The 17678-nt window shown below is 57.9% G+C and overlaps 1 protein-coding gene across 4 annotated transcripts in view; it reads right to left on the reverse strand.

Moving 5' to 3' along the window:
* ANO1 (anoctamin 1) overlaps window positions 1–17678 on the reverse strand; it is a 90200-nt gene that overhangs the window by 16925 nt on the left and 55597 nt on the right. For 2 of the 4 annotated variants that reach the window (XM_022591147.2, XM_089914365.1), the window contains 11 exons: window positions 16835–16917; window positions 14878–14889; window positions 14181–14252; window positions 12033–12110; window positions 11041–11115; window positions 7623–7824; window positions 7338–7449; window positions 6129–6186; window positions 4286–4386; window positions 3583–3728; window positions 643–795 (listed from right to left, as the gene is read on the reverse strand). In XM_022591147.2, coding sequence (XP_022446855.2) covers window positions 643–795; window positions 3583–3728; window positions 4286–4386; window positions 6129–6186; window positions 7338–7449; window positions 7623–7824; window positions 11041–11115; window positions 12033–12110; window positions 14181–14252; window positions 14878–14889; window positions 16835–16917 — 1092 coding nt within the window. The remainder of the gene's footprint in view (window positions 1–642; window positions 796–3582; window positions 3729–4285; window positions 4387–6128; window positions 6187–7337; window positions 7450–7622; window positions 7825–11040; window positions 11116–12032; window positions 12111–14180; window positions 14253–14877; window positions 14890–16834; window positions 16918–17678) is intronic. The other 2 variants (XM_022591145.2, XM_089914366.1) reach the window with 2 other exon arrangements.

The following is a 17678-nucleotide window of genomic DNA, read 5'->3' on the forward strand; positions in this document are numbered from 1 at the left end:
CCTCTGACTATTCGAAAGTTAGTCCTTATGCTGGTGTTAAACGTCCCCCAGCCCCAAGCCTCTCTTCCACATGGATGAGGAGCCCCTTAGTGACTCGGGGTTAAAAAGCCCAGGCTGCTCTCGGCCCTGACCCAACAGGCAGGTGACACGATGCTCTTCCTTCATTGCTGGGAGGGGGCTCCCTCCTTCCTTTACTCTTCTGTGAACGTTAAATGACTAAATGATACACTCTGTAGGAAGGCACTGCTGAGCAGCTACTATTAGCTGGTCTGGCTCTGTGCTCTGGGGCCACGCAGACAGCCGGGGAGGGGCAGGGGTGCTGAGGGCCATCAGAGGGAATGTACCTTGTGGGCCTCCTGGAGCAGCACACCGGGGAGCAGCTCTGATATCCGAGACACGAGCTCTTTCCCAAGTGTTCTCCGTGGCCCACACATCTCAGGAGCTGGCTGTTCGGGGTCGGGTGGAGAGGGGCCTGGAGGCCCTGCATCCTCACCCCCCGCCCCATCTCTGACCCTGTCCCCAGGGCAGGCACAGTGAGGAGCCCGGGACCCCACTTTGCTAGCTCTGCCTCTGGCTTCCGGGGAGCAGCATGCTTTCCCCAAGCCCAGCATGTCCTCCAACCCCAGTGCCCAGGGCACTCACCGATGTCCTTGGCTCTGACGGCCACGGGTCTTCGGAGCTCGGTGATGAACTTCTTGGCGTCCAGGCGTATCTCAATGATGTTGTTCAGCAACGCAAAGAGCGGCGCCAGCGGGAAGGACGCAACGAACAGGGTGACAAAGCCGAACTGGATGACTGCGGAGAGGAGGGGGCGGTGGTCAGCATGCACTGTCCCTGTCCCGGGATGGCAGGACCCCCGCCCCACGCCCCCGGGTCGGACGGGGCCCTGCCTCCCATGTGTAAGAGGGGATCTGGGACACGCCCAGGCCGGGAGGGAGCTGTGGGCAAGGTTCCAAGTTTTGCTCTGGACCTGAGTCTTGTCTCTTGAATAAAGGTCGTGTACTCACTTATCATATGTCTGATCTTAAAAAATCACCAGTTAACGGGAAAAAGGTACCCGTGAGCACAAAGGCCCAGCCTCAGTCACCCTGTGTGCGGGCCGGGACGGTGCCCTAGTGCTTCCTAGGACCTGGCGGGCCCGCGAGCATCACTGCGCCTCCAACAGCCCCCAGCACCCCCCTCCGTCGGGCCCCGGGGAGCCGGTCGGGGACCGCCGCCCACTGTCTGGACAATCTCGCCCCTCTGCCTCCCTCCCTCACTGTCCCTCCTTCTGCTCATCATGGGCCGGCGGGGCAGGTCGGGGAGAGGGTGCTGAATGGAAGTGAGTGGAGGAAGCTGGCTCAGGAACTGCACGGCCGGACGTCGCCCAAGGGCGCTCGGTGCCAGGCGGGAAACAGGGAAGCCGGCAGAATGCGGCCCCGGGCCCAGCGGGCTGAGCGTGACCATTGTTAGCGCGGCGGGGTGCATGGAGGCTCTGTGTGATCCCTCGTCCCAGAGCCATGTCCCTGGCCCCTCACGTGCCCATGAGGGCTCCGCGGGATGCTTCTGTGGATGCTGGCCTCGCCTGAAGGCTCTGGAGATGATGGACGGGATGGAGGCCACTGGATAAGCTCGGCGTCGGGGCCAGGGGGCTGCTGAGCCCCGAGGCTGCGGGTTCCCCGACTCCCGAGTGACACTGCCTCCCCTTGCAGGGACAGCAGTGGGGAGGGCAGCAGGAGGCGCGGGTGGGTCACGCCCACTGGGCCTTTTCTTCCACCTACCCCATCCCAGCCCGAGTCGGCCTGGAGGAGACTGCCAGGCACAGGGTGGCTGCTCCTTGGGTGGGCAGGAGGGGCCTCCCCCAGGAATTTCATTTCACTAAACCCCAGAGGACCCAGGGCTCTCCAGCCACCATAAAAGTTAAAATCTGGGGACTTCCCTGGTGGCACAGCGGTTAAGAATCCGCCTGCCAATGCAGGGGACATGGGTTCGAGCCCTGGTCCGGGAAGATCCCACATGCCGCAGAGCAGCTAAGCCCGTGCGCCACAACTACTAAGCCCACGCGCTGCAACTACTGAAGCCCGCACATCTAGAGCCGGTGTTCCACAACAAGAGAAGCACCTGCTCGCCGCAACTAGAGAAAGCCTGCGCGCAGCAACGAAGGCCCAATGCAACCAAAAAAAAAAAAAAAAAAAATAGTAAACTTAAAAAAAAAATTAAAATCTGGGGAAATGACCAACTGCAGTCTCTCAGCAGATCATAGGCTGCTGTTCTCGGTGTCCATCCGCCCACGGGGTCAGGCAGTGGAGACCCTCCTCCCAGGCCCCACGATGAGCATAAACAGCCGGGCAGAGGGCAGGCCTGGGGAGGCGGCACCCACAGGGCGGGGAGCTGCCCGTCTGCCTCCGGTTCAGCCTGGATTTGATTCCGGGACAAAACAGAGGATGTCACCCAGACACCACACCATCTCCTTGTCTTAAGTCTCAGAGTGTTATGGCACCGGCGTCCGGGAAGCTGGGAGCGACTTACTGGAACCAACTCTGCCAACAGGGAGGGACGCGCCCGCGGTACAATTAAACAGAACTGCTTCTGAAACCCAAGGCCACCCCACTCCTGACCGGCCCACCCTGCAGACCAGTCCCTGGCTGGTTTGCCCAGGTGCCTGTTGAAACGCAGAGTCCTGGGTCCCACTCTGCACAGACCAGGATTGGGCCCGGGAACCAGCATTAAAATTTTTTTTTTTTTGCTGCACTGCGAGGCTTGAGGGATCTTAGTTCCCCGGCCAGGGATCAAACCTGGGGCCCCGGCTGTGGAAGCCCAGAGTCTTAACCACTGGACCGCCAGGGAAGTCCCCCAGCATTTAAGATAAGCTGTCCGTGGTGGTTAGGGGGCACGACACTGGGACCCCTCTGCGTGAGTCTCAGCCTTCACTCATCCATTCATTCAGGGAGCACATATTGAGCACCCACTGTATAGCTGGACCTGTGCTAGGGGCAGGGGGTACAGCAGTGAAGAAAAAAGACCTGCTTTCATGGAGCTTTGATTCTACAGGAGAGGCAGATGGTGGAGGAATGAGAAAGGGTTGGGGACTAAAGATATCAGCTGTGGTGAGAACCAGAGAGCAAGGGGAGGGGCTGCCCTTTTTAAACCCTGTGGTGGGGAAGACCCCTCTGGTGGGGGACATTCTGAGCAGAGCCCTGGAGGAAGGGAGAGAGGGAGTGACGCTCATACCAGGGGAAAGCGTTCCAGGCAGGGCACAGCCAGCGCAAAGGCCCCTCGGCAGGAGTGACCTCTGTGAGTTTGGGTAACAGCAAGGAGGCCAGCGTGGCCCAAGTGGAGGGAGAGGTCGGAGGTGGGGTCAGGGAGGCTCCAGGTGGCTGCCGTGCAGGCCACACCTGGCCTGTCCCCTCTCTCTCTCGCCCCACTCTTGGGAGTCATGTGCCGCCTCTGGGCATCCTCCCATCCAGCGGCACAGCTGCAGGTGACACGGCTGAGTCCTGGGTGTGTCCCGCTCCGTGCAGGGACCGCAGCGAGCCCCAGGCGGCCAGCTGGCCCTTTTCCGTCCTGCCCCGTCTCCCAGGACAGGATTCTCCCGTCACTCACTCATCTCCATGTACTCCGGAGTGAGGCCCGCGAAGGGTTCCAGCGTGTAATCCACCTCGTACCGCTGCTTCTTCTTTACGTACTCGTCGTGGTCAGAGGGGCTCTGGTGCTTCAGCCTCAGATAACGGATGAACTTCTTCATTTTCCTGAAAGACACATGACGTCACCTCGGTTAGGTTTCCAGGAAGGTGGGCTCGGGGGTCTGGCACCTCCAAGTTGTTTTTCCAATTCTCTGAGCCATCGAGCGTTCTCAATCCTGAACTAACATCTTGGTGATGACCCCTCTGTTGATGATTTCCTTGGCCGTTTTCCCCAGGGGCAGGGGGCAAGCATCACTGCTCTGTTTGTGACATGAGGAAACGGAGGCCAGGGAGGGCCCCTCAGGGGTCTGTCCATCCCCAAGCAGACTTGGCTGCCTTGGACCATGGAGGCTGGCACGTGGGTTTGGGGCCACCTGTGGGTACCCTGCATCCTCAGCCAGTTGGGAGCAGGGGTCATCCTGGCCTCGTCCCTGGCCTCGTCCACTAGGGGTGGCTACTGCCCATCTTCCTCCCGTGTCCTCACCACCTCCCTGTTTCCGGTGCCCCCACCCTGGTCCAGGCCCCGCATCACCTGTCACCCAGACTACTGCAGAGCCTCCCGAGCGCCCCAAGGCCCTGATCTCCCCCTTGCTCCGCCGTGACCTGAAGCTGATGCTACTCACGGGATGCCGATCTCAAACAGGTTGTTCTGGATCAGCTGCTTCCCCAGCATGATAATGCTCAGCTGGATACACAGCTCCATCAGGCAGCCCCCCGGGGCACACTGCGGCACAGAGAACGGGCGTCAGCCCCCGCCCCCGCCCTGCCTATCGGGAGAGACGACCCCAGCTCCCAGCGAGGGGAGGTCGGCCCTCGTGCTGAGGGTTGAATCGTGTCCTCCACGTCGAACCCCCGGAACCTTGGAATGGAACCTTATTTGGAAATAGGGTCTTTGCAGATGTGACCGGGTTAAGATGAGGTCGAGCTGGCATAGGGTGGACCCTGCTCCGATTGCCGGTGTCCTGATAAGAGGAGGAAACACACAGGCACACCGAGGGGAGGAGGCCCCGTGAAGACGAGGCAGAGGTTGGAGAGGCCCATCGATGAGCAGGGTGAGGCCAAGGATCGCCCGCGGCCGCCAGAGCTGGGAGAGAGGCCTGGAGGAACCCTCCCTAGAACCTTCGGAGCGAGCGTAGCCCTGCGGACACGTTGAGTTTGGACTTCTGGCCTCTGGACCCATAAGAGAATCAATCTCTGCTGTTTTAAGCGACCTGGTCTGTGGTATCTTGTTACAGCAGCTCCGGGAAGCTAGTACAACCTGGCCAACAGGCTCTCGGGGCTGCAGCAAGGCTCAGAGCGGAGCACACTGCCAGGGAGTAGGCAGCGGCGGGGGCTGGGTCTCAGGGCTGCTCCTGCCCCAGGGCCACGCAGGCTAGGGCCGTGCAGCTGGGCAGCCGCGGGGTGAGGGAGCCGGCCACCCCTCGGAGGCCGAATGCCTTGTGGGTTTGTACCGGGGGCCGGGCAGGCCGTCAGAAGCTTAACTTGTCCAAGTGAAGGGAACTCAAGGGACACTGGGTGACACTCTGGGGCACAGCTCACTCCTCTCTGAGTCCTGAGCAAAACTTTATATACCATTACCAAAGAATTTATCTGGGACAGCCATCAATCTCATTAAAAAAAACAAAGACGTCCTCCGCTTTATTCTACTCCACAAAGGCATTTCCCCAACTTCTCCAACCATTAAAGAGCTTAACAGGGTGTCTGTCATCCATGTAAATGATGTGTTGTATAGCGGGGGAGCACGTCGTGGGCTTCTTGCAAACATCCCTTACTGCGGATGAGGCTTATGTCTTGGGATGTTCAGGGGTCGGCATTTAGGTGGTTGAACTTCTAGACTGTGCCCCAGGCAGCCAGATGACCCTGTGCCTGATGCCCACCCCAATCCTCCCCACCCTGTTTCACAGAATCTTTATCAAGAAGACCCTGATAAAAAAGAGCCTTCTTTTCTGATATGCTGAACTATTCTGGAAGTTGGAAATTTGGACTGGTTTCCCTGAGACCTGAAGCCTGGCTTGGTCTGACGGAGCTGACGGAGCAAGTCTGGGGGCCAGGACTCAGCGGCAGAAGGCAGACCTGGAGTGGCCGGAATCACTGAGCAGAAGCCCAAGGTCACCAGCATTCCGCTTGGCGGGGAGAGAGGTGGGCATTTCAATGTTAAAGTAAAAGAAGCATAGCTGAGTCCTGTTTTTTCCTCACTAATTCATCTTAACCAAAGAGAAAAACATTCAAGGTCTTACAGAAAAAGAAAAAAAAAAAAAAAAAAAAAAGCGGGTGTAACTTTTTGGCTTCCATGACCCTGAAGAGACGTTCTCCTTTTAGGGTAATCCTATATGGACAGGCCAAAGGAGATCGAAGCCCCATCCCTGCAGCTGGAGAACAGAGCAGGGGTCTCTCAGGGCAGGGAACCGTCAGGTTTGCTGTGAGGACGGAACCAAGAAAGCGGAGCAGCGCGTACGATCTCGTTACCTCTTCCATCCGGAAAGAACGGAAAATGTACACGTAGTCGCCTGGGCGTCCGACAAACCTGCAACAATTGGGGGTCATTCAGAGAGGGGAGAGCGGGCTCGGGGAGACCCCCAGGTGGGGACTGGGCCGTGTCATGATTCCCCAGGTCAGAGCCTCCGGTGTCTCACAGGCTTTTCCCTCCGCCCACGTCACCGACTAAGAATCAGCCACAGGGCTTTTCTGTTGGTCGAATGCGCATGTGATTCCCAAACCAACAGGTGGGCAAGAAAACACAGCTTCAACAGGAAACCAAGAGGCTGAAGGGCAGATAGAGGGGAGGAGCCCAGGAAGGGAAGAAGGTACAGCAGCCTAAGGGCAGAGGGTGCCACCCGCCGTGGCAGGGTCACGGAACCACGCTGGGGACTGTGGACCGGCTGGGGTGCGGGTGGTCCCTGAGGCCGCCTCTCAGCCTCCTGTGGGATGAGGGAGTAGGGGGCCTCTGAGAGCCTGCTCCGATGTGGGTGTTCTCAGCGGGGCCTGGGCACCTCGGCCCAGCTCCAGGACCCCAGGGTGGAGTGGTACTTATAAATCACATCATGCCAAGGAAGGTGACTTCGGAAGGGGTTCTGGGATCAGCCCTGCCAGCCTCTAGGCGGAGGGGTGGTGGGGAGTCTTGGTGGGTGGGCCACAGGCCCCGATAAACCCAGGACGGCTCCAGAGGGTCAGGGCATGGGGTTCACCCCCCCCACCAGCCTGGAACACCAGCGGCTGCCCTTCCTATATCTTCTCCTGCAGCCCTCATCCCCCGCACTGTGGGAACCCCTGGAGCTTGCTGCCTGGGATCCCTGCTTCCCAGGGTTCTGTTCCCTGAGGTCCTCAATGTCTAGGGTCCCTGCTTCCCGGGTCCCTGCTGCTTGGGGTCCCTATTCCCTGGGGTCCCTGCTTCCCAGGGTCCTTATTCCCTGGGCTCCCCGATGTCTAGTGTTCCTGCTTCCCAGGGTCCCTGCTGCCTGGCGTCCCCAACGTCTAGGGTCCCTGCTTCCCAGGGGACCCTGCTCCCTGGGGGCCCAGCGGGAGCCAGGCCTCTCCCCAAACTCGGCGGCAGTGGGAGCCACAATGACTGCTCTGCCCTGGGCCCAGGTGCCTCCCACCTGAAGAGAGATGAGGGAGGGGAGCCTTCTACTGGACTGCGGAAAAGCAGTGTGTTTCAGTCACTGAAGAAGCCCCTACCGGCCTTTGAAGAACGCCACGTAAAAGATGGGGGTGTAGGAATTCACGAACTTCAGCAGGAAAGCCTTGAAGATCAGCCTCTCCTCGAAGCTCTTCTCCGTCTTTGGAACCTCTAGAAGGAGTGAGACATGCGCTGCTGAGCCACTGCCCCGGGCCAGGCTGACCACTTCCCTCAGCTGTCACAGCAGTGAGGCTCAGAGAGGGTGAGTGACCAGCCCAAGGCCCCACAGCCGGAGGGAGGCGACCTGGGGCCGCCTGGCTCCAGGGCTTGGCCAGGGCACTCACCGATCTTGGTGAGCCACCTGGCTATGCAGCCGTACACCTCGTCCAGGAGGATGATGACCACCAAGTTGATGATGACCGCCGTGGCCGTGACAGTGACCCGGATGTTGGACCGCACGGAGGGGGAGGAGTTCATGGCTAAGGCGGCGGCCGTAGAGATTCTGTAGATGATGACCCCGAGGACGATGGCGAAGGTCACTGCGATCTGCGGAGGGAGGAGGCGATGCTCTTGGCTGGGTCCCCTTGGGCCCATCGGAACCTCCCCCGGCTCCCTGGGCCCAGCTGTCCCCCCACCCAGGAGCACTTCCGCTGCAAAACCAAGATGGGTGTTTCTTGTCACCCACCAAATGCCATGGGTGTGCCTACCAAGCTTGGAGGGCAAGGTTCTGCCACTTGCTATGGGGCATCGTGACGTCTTGCCCACTGTCCCCGACACGACTTAGGGTCGCTGCAACCCCAGAAGCTGCCTGGCTTGTGTGACGGCAGGCTGACTACAGGGGGGGCTTCCCCCCAGCCTGGATGACCCTGAGTGGAAGCAGTGACGTTCTCCATGCTATTGCAAGAGGTGGGTGGGGCGTGGGATGGTCTGGTCCCACTGGCAACGCTGCAGGCCTGGCTGGGACAGATGGATGGGGTCCCTTCTCCCAACCTCGCCAGGAGCCACCCACACCCGTCGGCTTGTCCCTGGGAACGAGACCCTCATCTTGCCCAAACCACTGTGGGACCAGAACATTCCCTAAAACTTGGACTGGCGGTCGCTTGAGAGGCCGGGCTAGGCTAGGATGACAAGTCTGTTCTGTGTGGAGCCGTGTGTCTGCCTGGGCTCGTCTTCCTTATCCCCCAAGGCCCTGACTCGCCCTGGAAGACCTTGTCCTCACTCTGTCCTGTCCTAACAGTGAGGATGCCTGCAAATCCCAGTCCCGAGGGGACACTGAATGGAGGGCAGTTGTGCAGGGCTGTCACCCGAGCCCGACTACACTGCACCCTCTGTGTGTCCAGGGTCCTGGGCATGTCACTCCCGCTGAGGCTGTGCAGGGCGGCCCACCCCTGACAGAACGGCCCCTCGAGGCTCCCAGGACAGCCCTGGAGGGGCACTGAGCCATGCTGTGTGCCTCTGATTGCAGCTTGGAAGGGCTATGGCTGCTTCACCCCAGAGGGAGGCCACAGCGACGGGCATCTCCCAGGAAGCTCTTATTGTAAATTTCGGGCCAGTAACTCTGTAGCTGTCCATATCTGCGGGCGACTGAACGGTGACCACACACGCCCGGGGAACGTCCTGATGAAGTGGGGGGGCCCTGTGGTGAGGTGTGGGTACCTCTCCCCGCCAGCTCCCAGCTCCTGGAATGCAGGCTTTCCTGGGAAAATCCCTCGCTCCTGCCAAGAGGCCCCTCCCAGGGGAAGGCACCGCCCTGGGCTCTGGGACGTCCCTCCTGCCTGTGTGTGGAGGTGCAGACGGGGCGCCAGGCCTGCAGGGTGACTCAGCAAGCTGTCATGGGGGTGCACCGGCCTTTCCCTGTCAGAGGGCCGGTGCACCCCCATGACAAGCCCTATAGCTGTGTCCCCTCCTGGGTGCAACGCCCCCTCTGGAAGGAAAGGGCTGTGAGGGCCAGGGTTTGGCCACTGTGTTCATACCAGCATCTCCAGGGTCAGGAGCACGGGGGCACCTTGTAGGTGCTTGACTGCTATTTGTTCGGGGAAGGAAGCTCCCGAGTGCAGGACAAAACCGATTCATCTGTGATGGGGTCCCCAGGACCTCAAGGGCCAGCTAGTTCCCTAACCCACTGTCCCACATTTGCGGCAGTGACAACGTGCCCATTTCCCCGCCCCTCTGCAGACAGGGGGGGCCAGATGCAAGCAGAGGTGTGGGCAGGCCTTCTGGGAAAGCACATTCAAAGAGGGGCTGCCTCCGCTGGCCTCTGTCTCCTTCCCCTTCCTCCTGCCTGGAAAGTGGAGGTGATATTGGAGGTGGGGCAGCCACGTTGTGACCAAGAGGGACACAGGCACAGGACAGGTGTGCAGAAGGCCAGAGAAACCTGACGGAGGTGCCAGACCAGCCCTCCACTGCCCACCATCTTGATCCTTATTACGAGAGAAACTCAAAACCGCCTGAAGACTATTCAAGGAAGTGACCCGTAACACGAGGGCTCTTGCCCGAACTTGCCGTGGCGCAGAAGGGCCCACAGCCTCCCACCTCCTGTCACCCCCTCGCTGGACCTTCTGTGCTGACATTGCTTCTTCTCTGCCAGGAGGGGCTGAACCTTGGTGCCTGAGTCTTCTATTTCCCGCACCCCGTCCGCCGTCGGGTGAGCCCCGTGGATGCTCCAGGCAGGGACCACGTCATCCTACATTACCCCGCCAGCACTCCTGTGCTATTTGGGGAGTGTGCTCCAGGATCCTCAAAACACGGCTGGGCCCACTGCCACCCAGTCATCCTGACAGCCCAACGGCCCTCCCCCCACCCCCCAGTGGCTCCCAATCCGTGGTCTTGGGGGTCCCCACCACACATTTCTTTACATCAGAGAGGTCCTTCTTGCCGTGTGAGAGAGTGTTAGGGGAAACGGAGTCCTCCCTCTGCTTCCAACTATTCAGGTTAGGGGGCCTCAGATGCCACCCCCAGTGGAAAACCAAGGCAAGCCCACCTGTGTGTCTCCAAGTTCATACGGAAGGGCGGGGGGTGTCTCAGGGCAGACTGTCTGCCTGGCCTCTGGCCTGGGGAGGGGGTGAGACCTCTGGCCTCCGTTTCCTCAGCAGCAGGAGGGGGACAGGCAGGTGTGAGGCCCTCAGGCCACTGGGCACAGCCCAGCCCTTGGTCCACAGCGGCCATGCGGATGACCTTGATAGCAAGGTCATCGCTACAGTGACCACAGGTGGCCCTGACCCATTGTGGGGGGAATGAAAGCACGGCTAGCATGGGCCTGAGGCCTTCCAGGGATGCAGCCCAATTAACTGGGGATTAAAATCCCCCAATAGAGCCGGCCACAGTGTTGGCAATTCATTCAAATCAGCAGCGTCCGGATGAACCTGGCGTCACCGGCCCTCTGTCACCTGAGTGGCATCGTCCTGATTTTTGTCCTGTGTGTTCTTCACTTACTGGTTTTCTTTAAAAGCCCTCCGTTTTGTCTTAAATAATACCTGTGAACTCCTAGGTCTGAATGACTAGTTACTTATATGTGGCACTCTCAGAATGAAAGATGTGTGTCAGGGACGAAAGGAAACCACCGCACAGGCCCTAGGGCTTGGGAAGCCCCCTGGGGGGGTCACTGCAGAACCCTGGCCCCTCCCCAGTTTAGGGGGCTGGTGGAATCCCCCCACCACCCTGCCTAGCCTGGGATGAACACAACTGCCACGAGGATGGCTGGCCCCATCCAGGTGAGCACTGCACACCTTGGTACACCTCCCTCCTTTACCTCCCAGAGCTCACCATGAAGATGATGGAGACCAAATTGGTGAAGTAGGCTGGGAACCGGTCTTTCCAGGTCAGCTTCACCTTGTCTGTCTGCAACACGAACAGGGCTGGGTCAGCGGTGGGGACCATCCCAGTGGAAAGATGCGTGTGTGCACGTATGTATGGGCGTGAACAACTTGGACAACAGAAACACGGTTAAAAAATAATGATGAGCGAATGCAAACATCTGGCATCCGGGGCCTTATTCCCGATGAAATGATGCTACGAAATGATAGAAATAATAGTTGTCTAAAAAAGTGAGTCCTCTGTGTACGGGGCGTGATGGTGCCAGAGGCTTTTCTAAATTAGATGATCAGACCCCCGCCTGGGAGAAGCCTGGACTCCTTTTCGTGGCTGAAGGTCTCATTTCCAAGGTCAGAAGATCTAAGCTGTTTTCCTTCGCCACCCAGACCATAATAGTAATTTTCCTTTGCAGAGCAAGTTGAAACAAGCCACCAGCGCTCTAAGTTCAAAGGCTGCCCGCCACGTAGCAACGGCGGAGAGCGGGGACACGTGGTCGGAAGGCTCTGGCACAGGGACAGCAGGGTCTGGAGGGACCTGAAGTGGACGCTTGTTGCTAACCTGGGATGTTTCAAGAATGGGGTGGATTTTGAATGGGAAAAATGCATGGACGAGGTCAAAGAATGCTGGCAGGCATGACACCCGAGGCCACGCATTCCAGGGCAGGTGGCATGCGTGTTAATGAGACCAGGGACCACTGGCAGGCAGCTGTGACAGGCACGTTTCACAAGCTCCAGAGACAGCCGAGCTCCCCCCACAAACCCACCACAGCCATGCAGAGACACCTCAACACGCATCACAGCCCGTGGGTGCCGAAGGAAGGCAAAGCAACGTGGGTGTGAATGTTAAAAGGATAATACAGCAGTCAGAGTCGGTTGAGGAAAACACAGTGGACTTCGGTCATCTGCAAACACTCAAGCCTCGCGACGGCCCGACGTGACATGTACCAGTTTCACCCCCGCCATGGCTGTCTTAACCCTCTGCCTCCATTTGTTTGCTGGCTCCTCTGGAAGGTGCCGGCGCTTCTGGGGCGGGTGGAGGAAACAAGAGAGCACCGTGGGGTGAGACCGCCACCCAGGCTCCCATCGGCCCCCTGGGCAGCCAGCGCATCCCTGGCTGTGCCGGCTGCTGGGGCTGATTCAGGCTCTGGGCATCTTAAACCCATCAGAGGTGGCAGAGACCCACATTCTAAAAGAAAGGCTGCCACAAAGGTAATGGAAATGAAAACTCCAGCCTGGAAGCTCGGTGGGCTCCAGGGGGCCCCTCTCACCAGACGGTGGCCGTAATTCAGACGGTGCATCTTATGCAAAGGCGAGGATGACCCTGAGCATTTTACGCCAACGTGAAGGAAGCCACACTCAGAATCCTAACACGTCAATGAAGGGGTGGATCTTTTCTTTCCTAAACAAATTCGGTGCCATAGCTGGGGGAAGAATTAAAACCACAAAGTTGGGAGCCAGGGAAATGGAGGGGAAAATCAAGAGAGGGTGTGGCCCCACGGAGGCATTCAGGGCCTGGCGTCACCATCAGAGGCTGGCAGAAATGAACCCCGATCTTTGTTGCTCTTGTGATCAAAGAGCTCGGGTCAGTGACCGGGAATCTGGCATGGCTGCCCAGGCCCGGCACTCGGGCTTGGTCAAGCCCCTGACTTAAGTGGATGTGACATGGGCCACTGAGCCCTTTTTTCCTTAGGAAGGAATGAAATCCCATCCACGTTCATGCTACGAGGGGCCACCGTAAAGCCGTGGGGTGGATGGTCAGGGGGCAAGGATGCTGCACTGCACGCGGGTCGTGGTGGCTCATCATGGGGGCCTGGGGGCTTCAGAGCAGCGGCGACCACGCCTCTCCCTTTAGGAGAGGGGACGCAGCCCATGGGGGGCTGTTGGAGCCCTTGGTTCAAGGCCACAGGGCGGCCGCGCTGAAGGCAACGTGCTTGGGACATGCGTTCTGATGTGTTAAGTTAAAAGGCCAGTCTCCTCATTTGGGGTGGGGACTCACGCTTTTGTGGTTATTTTCTCTGCACCCTCGGTCCCTCTCAGACTCTGAGCTCAGGGAAGTGCACCCGCTTTCTGGCTGCAGGAGGACTGGGCTGGGCTTTTTGCTCTGTTACGGGAACTGGGGCCCGAGAGGGGGTTTTGCTGCACCCACTTTGCCCCCCAAGGAGGGGACTTTTGATAATTGGGACCCCCAGCCACTCTGTACCAGCAAACTCTGTCCATGGGACACAATGACAAGAAAAGATCGATGCAGGGGTTTGCTCCGGTCACTCCCAGAGGCTGAGGGTGCAGATGTGACGCAGCACACCGGGATCCGGGAAAGGTGTCCTACAATTGTTCCCCATCCCTTCAAGACCTGACTTTCCAGCCTCAGTGAGAGGTGGACAAGGGCCCGGGGGCTCTGTGCTTGTCCCATGTCATATAAAAAACCTCCGTTAAAAAAATAACCAAAGCACCCCCAGAGGTTTGTGAGAATTCAGGCTGCAAACATGACTGCCAATTTGAATGAGAGGTTTTGAGGAAAAAGAAAGGCATTTGTTATAAAAAAAAAAAAAAGGTGACGGCTTCAGGAACATCACAAAAGCACTTCTCTCTCTCATTCTCACGGTCTGTGGGTGAGACAAGGAACTGGCCAGCAGCTCAGGGACCCTGTTGGGGCAAACCCTTCCAACCATCATTCAGTGTAGAACTGGAGGGCTGGACATAATGACCACCCAGAGCAAAAAAGCTGCAAAGCTACTCGGTTCTTGATGTTGAAATGTTGGCTGAAGTTTGAGATCACCCTCAGGATAGATCAAAAAGGTAGATCTCTACTCTAGCAGGTTTGACAAATCGGCCCCTTGCTTGTTTTATAAATAAAGTTTTATTGGAACACAGCCAGACCCATTTGTTTACCTGTTGTCTATGGCTGTTTTTATCCTACAATGGCAGAGTTGAGTTGCTATGACAGAGGGCTGCAGGGTCTAAAATATTTACTATCTGGCCCTGTCTGGGGGCCGGCCCCCCAAATACACAGTGTTTGCCGATCCCTGGTCTGAAATGTTGATGCATGTAGAATGTTTTACTGCTGGGAAAGCCAACTGGCAGCGGCCACCGTACCTCTTTGCTTTTGGATTCTTTCCTAAGAGACTTCTCCAAAACTCTGGCCTCATATTCGGCTCTGGGATGGTCCTGCGAAAGAAACCAAGTCAGCGGGGAGTCTTTGTTAATTCTGTGAGTTTGAGACCCTCAACAGGAGCACGCATGGCAAAATCAGCCCAGACATTCCCTTGGACACCCTTTGGGGCCAGTTCCTAGCTGGCTGTTGGTACCATTTTCAATTTAGAACTCATTGTATGCAGTTCATCCAGGATTCTCCACCTTGTGGGGAACCCTAGCCCACTGGGAAGGCCACAGAATCGGGCTCTGTGTCCTGCAGGCAGGTCAGTCTGCACCAGGCTGCAGCCCATCCTGCAGGCCACTCACTCTGAACACCCAGCCATGAACTGGCCCCTGAGAATATCCTATCTGGAGCCGTGGGGGTCAGAAGAGATGGCAGGAAGTGTCAGCAAAGCGGGGGCAGACCAGAGGCACCAGACCTCGGGGGAGCCCAGAGCAGATCAGCGAAGGGCACTGGAACAGAAGAACAGGGGTTAAGAGAGACCCAGAGGTGGGGGAGGAAACGGAGACCCCTGCACGCCATGGAAGAGCTGCAGGGAACCGCTCAGCAGAAACAGACGGATCAGGTGTGTGAGAAGGTCCCTCTCCCAGGGAGACAGGCTACCGGAAGACAGAGGAGTGACAAAAAATTCCAAACCTTGACAGCCTCCTTCCGGGAACCAGAAACGTAAAACAAAAACAAAAAGATTTCATTACTTGCGTTGTTTTTTTAAGAAACAGGCTACGTCTGCTAAAGATGATCTACTTAAGAACCTGGATGAAGGTAGTTGGACGTGGGTGCATAAGGAGGGCTCACTAAAGGCTGATGCTACTTTAGGGTGACCGTGTGTGTTGCTGCTTCTGCAGGTCACATGGTCTAGGTAATTCCCGAGGGAGTGCTGGGCTGAACTGTCTTAGACTCAGGGAAGGAACACACAGGCCAGATGACTGGGTACAGGCTTCCTTCTGCTCCGAGAGCGGACATCTGGGGTCATGTCGTGGAGAGGCTGCCCCTTCGTGTCGGGTGATTAGCCCCAGAAGAGGCCCTGGCCAGCCGTGGGGGGCTTGCTTTCGGGGACTCATTCGGGGTCATTGGGGACCCGTGCCCAGTGGCTCTGATCGCCACCCCACCATCTAGGGTCTGAGCCCTCAGGTTGAAGAGTTCACGGGACGGGTCCCCAAGGGATCGAACTGCCCCAACCCCAGGGACATCATGAAAAGGGATGCTCTAAATCTACTTCCAAAATAACAAGACAACACTCTGCTTTTTATTCTATTTGAATCTTTAGAACACGCTCTGGCAGACAGGTGACCCAGGGCCTGTCATGGGGGATGGAGTTCCACGCCTGTCTCTGCCCCTAAGGAGCCGCGTGTCTCTCCTTGCATCAGCCTCGGTCCCGCCATTTGTGAAACAGGACGATGAGACCCACTGGGGAAGAGGTTGAACCCGGAGGTGGGAGACGGGTTAAGGGACACCCGCTGGTGCCAGGCCCTGCTTGAAGTGCTTTATATCTGCTGACCCAGGGAGACCCCCTCAAACCCTACTCCTGCACCCCTGTTTGAGAGGTGAGGACACTGAGGCACAGAAAGGTTAAGCAACTTGCCCCAGGTCACACAGCGAGGGCGGTGCAAGGACAGCCTGGTCCCAGAGGCCGTCTCGTCTCCACTAAGCTGGTGCCTCTTCCAGCAAACTAGCACCCTTGTCTGTTGACAATACTTTCAGCACAGAGCCTGCACAGGGGATTCTCAGCTACACATTTGGCTGAAAAGTGACCCAGTCTTCAAGGGAGTGCGTGTGCGGGGAAATACAATAATAGGGATGTTTAAAAAGATGATGGAAGAGATTTTCACATCACAGTGAAGATGGATGAGCAGTTTCTCTTTAAAAAAACTGAGCAAAAGATTTCATAACATGAAGCTGTGGTCGTTGTGGCCACACCTAATGGCTCTGCTATTTGGGAGGCCTTGTTCCTTTTTATTCCCACTCATATCACGGGGATTCTGGCTGAAGCTGGCAATTCGGGATGGGGCAGTGGCAAAGTTTCTCCTGAGCAACCCCGGGGAAGGGTGTCCACCCGCCATCGCAGTGGCCATTCGATCTCGAATGCCCCTCTCTTTGGTGCATGCAGATGCCCAGTACGTGGCTGCCCTCTATTAGTGAAGGATCTGCCCCACTTCTCAGCCATGTCCGACTGCAGGCCAAGAGCTGGCTCTGAGGATCGTGGGTTTGGCACCCGGGGCAAAGCCTCACGGCTGCCTTTGGGGACTCAGCCTCATGGGTGGCGGTGATCGCCTCCCCAGACCCGCGGTGCTGCCCGCAGACAGGATGAGGTCAGCATGGTGAGCCTTGGCCTGAGTCCCCAGCCACGCTGCTGGGTGGTGCGTCCATGTGAGCGTGGAGATCAAAAACACTAGAACAGACATCATACGGTTGCCCCGGCAACTGCGGGGGATTCAAACAGCAGGGATGGGAACTGAGAGGCAGGCAGGGAGCAGCCTCGCCTGGGCTTTAGGACCAGGGCTTCCGCGTGAGCCTCCCAGAAGCAACAGGGTGGGGGCCGGGGGGGGACACGCGGCGGGGGGGGGGCCGGGGCGCAGGTGCCAAGCCCACTCACCTCCTCCTCCTCGAAGCCTGTGAGGTCCCAGCGGTAATTGAGCCGCATCTGTTTCCGCTTCCAGTGCTCCATGAAGGTGGCGGCTGCGGGGAGGGAGGAAAGCCAGGAAGTTAGGGGCTCAGAGGCCCCACGACCTCAGATGCCATGAAAGCATTCTCCCCTTCTGCACCATCCGGTAAGTGAGGGCAACAAGTGCTGGACCAAGAACTTCACATGAATTAAACTGTTCAGCTCTCCCACTGACCCCGCGAGGCAGGGATCATCTATTGCTCATTTAAAAAAAAAAAAACTTATTTATTTGGTTTATTTATTTATCTGGGTCTTAGTTGCAGCAGGCGGGCTCCTTAGTTACAGCACGTGGGCTCCTTAGTTGCGGCTCGCCGGCTCCTTAGTTGTGGCATACGAACTCTTAGTTGCAGCCTGCCTGTGGGATCTAGTTCCCTGGGCAGGGATTGAACCCGGGCCCCCTACACTGGGGGCACAGAGTCTTATCCACTGCACCACCAGGGAAGTCCCTATTGCTTACTTTACAGTTGAAAAAACTGAGGCACAGGGAAACCGAGTCCCAGCCAAGGTTGTTCTGCCAGCCGGTGAGGGGCTGGGCAGGCTGGTCCCAGAGCTTTTGCTCTTAACCATCCTGCTCCATCCATCTTGGGGACCCCAAGTCACAGGTGGGGTCAGAAAGAGTGAAAGGGGAGCCAAGGTCACTCACTCAAGTTTCAAACCCCTGCAGGTGGCCTGACTTTAGAGCTGCAGTCTTAGCTGCTACATCCTGCTTTGTGTTCGCAACAGACGAAGCATAGCTCAAATGCCACCTCCTCCAGGAAGCCTCCAATCATCCCCC

Source organism: Delphinapterus leucas, chromosome 7, assembly GCF_059928025.1.
Source record: "Delphinapterus leucas isolate spDelLeu-1000000601 "Yukka" chromosome 7, BTC_Dleu_Yukka2, whole genome shotgun sequence".
NCBI classification, from domain to species: Eukaryota; Metazoa; Chordata; class Mammalia; order Artiodactyla; family Monodontidae; genus Delphinapterus; species Delphinapterus leucas.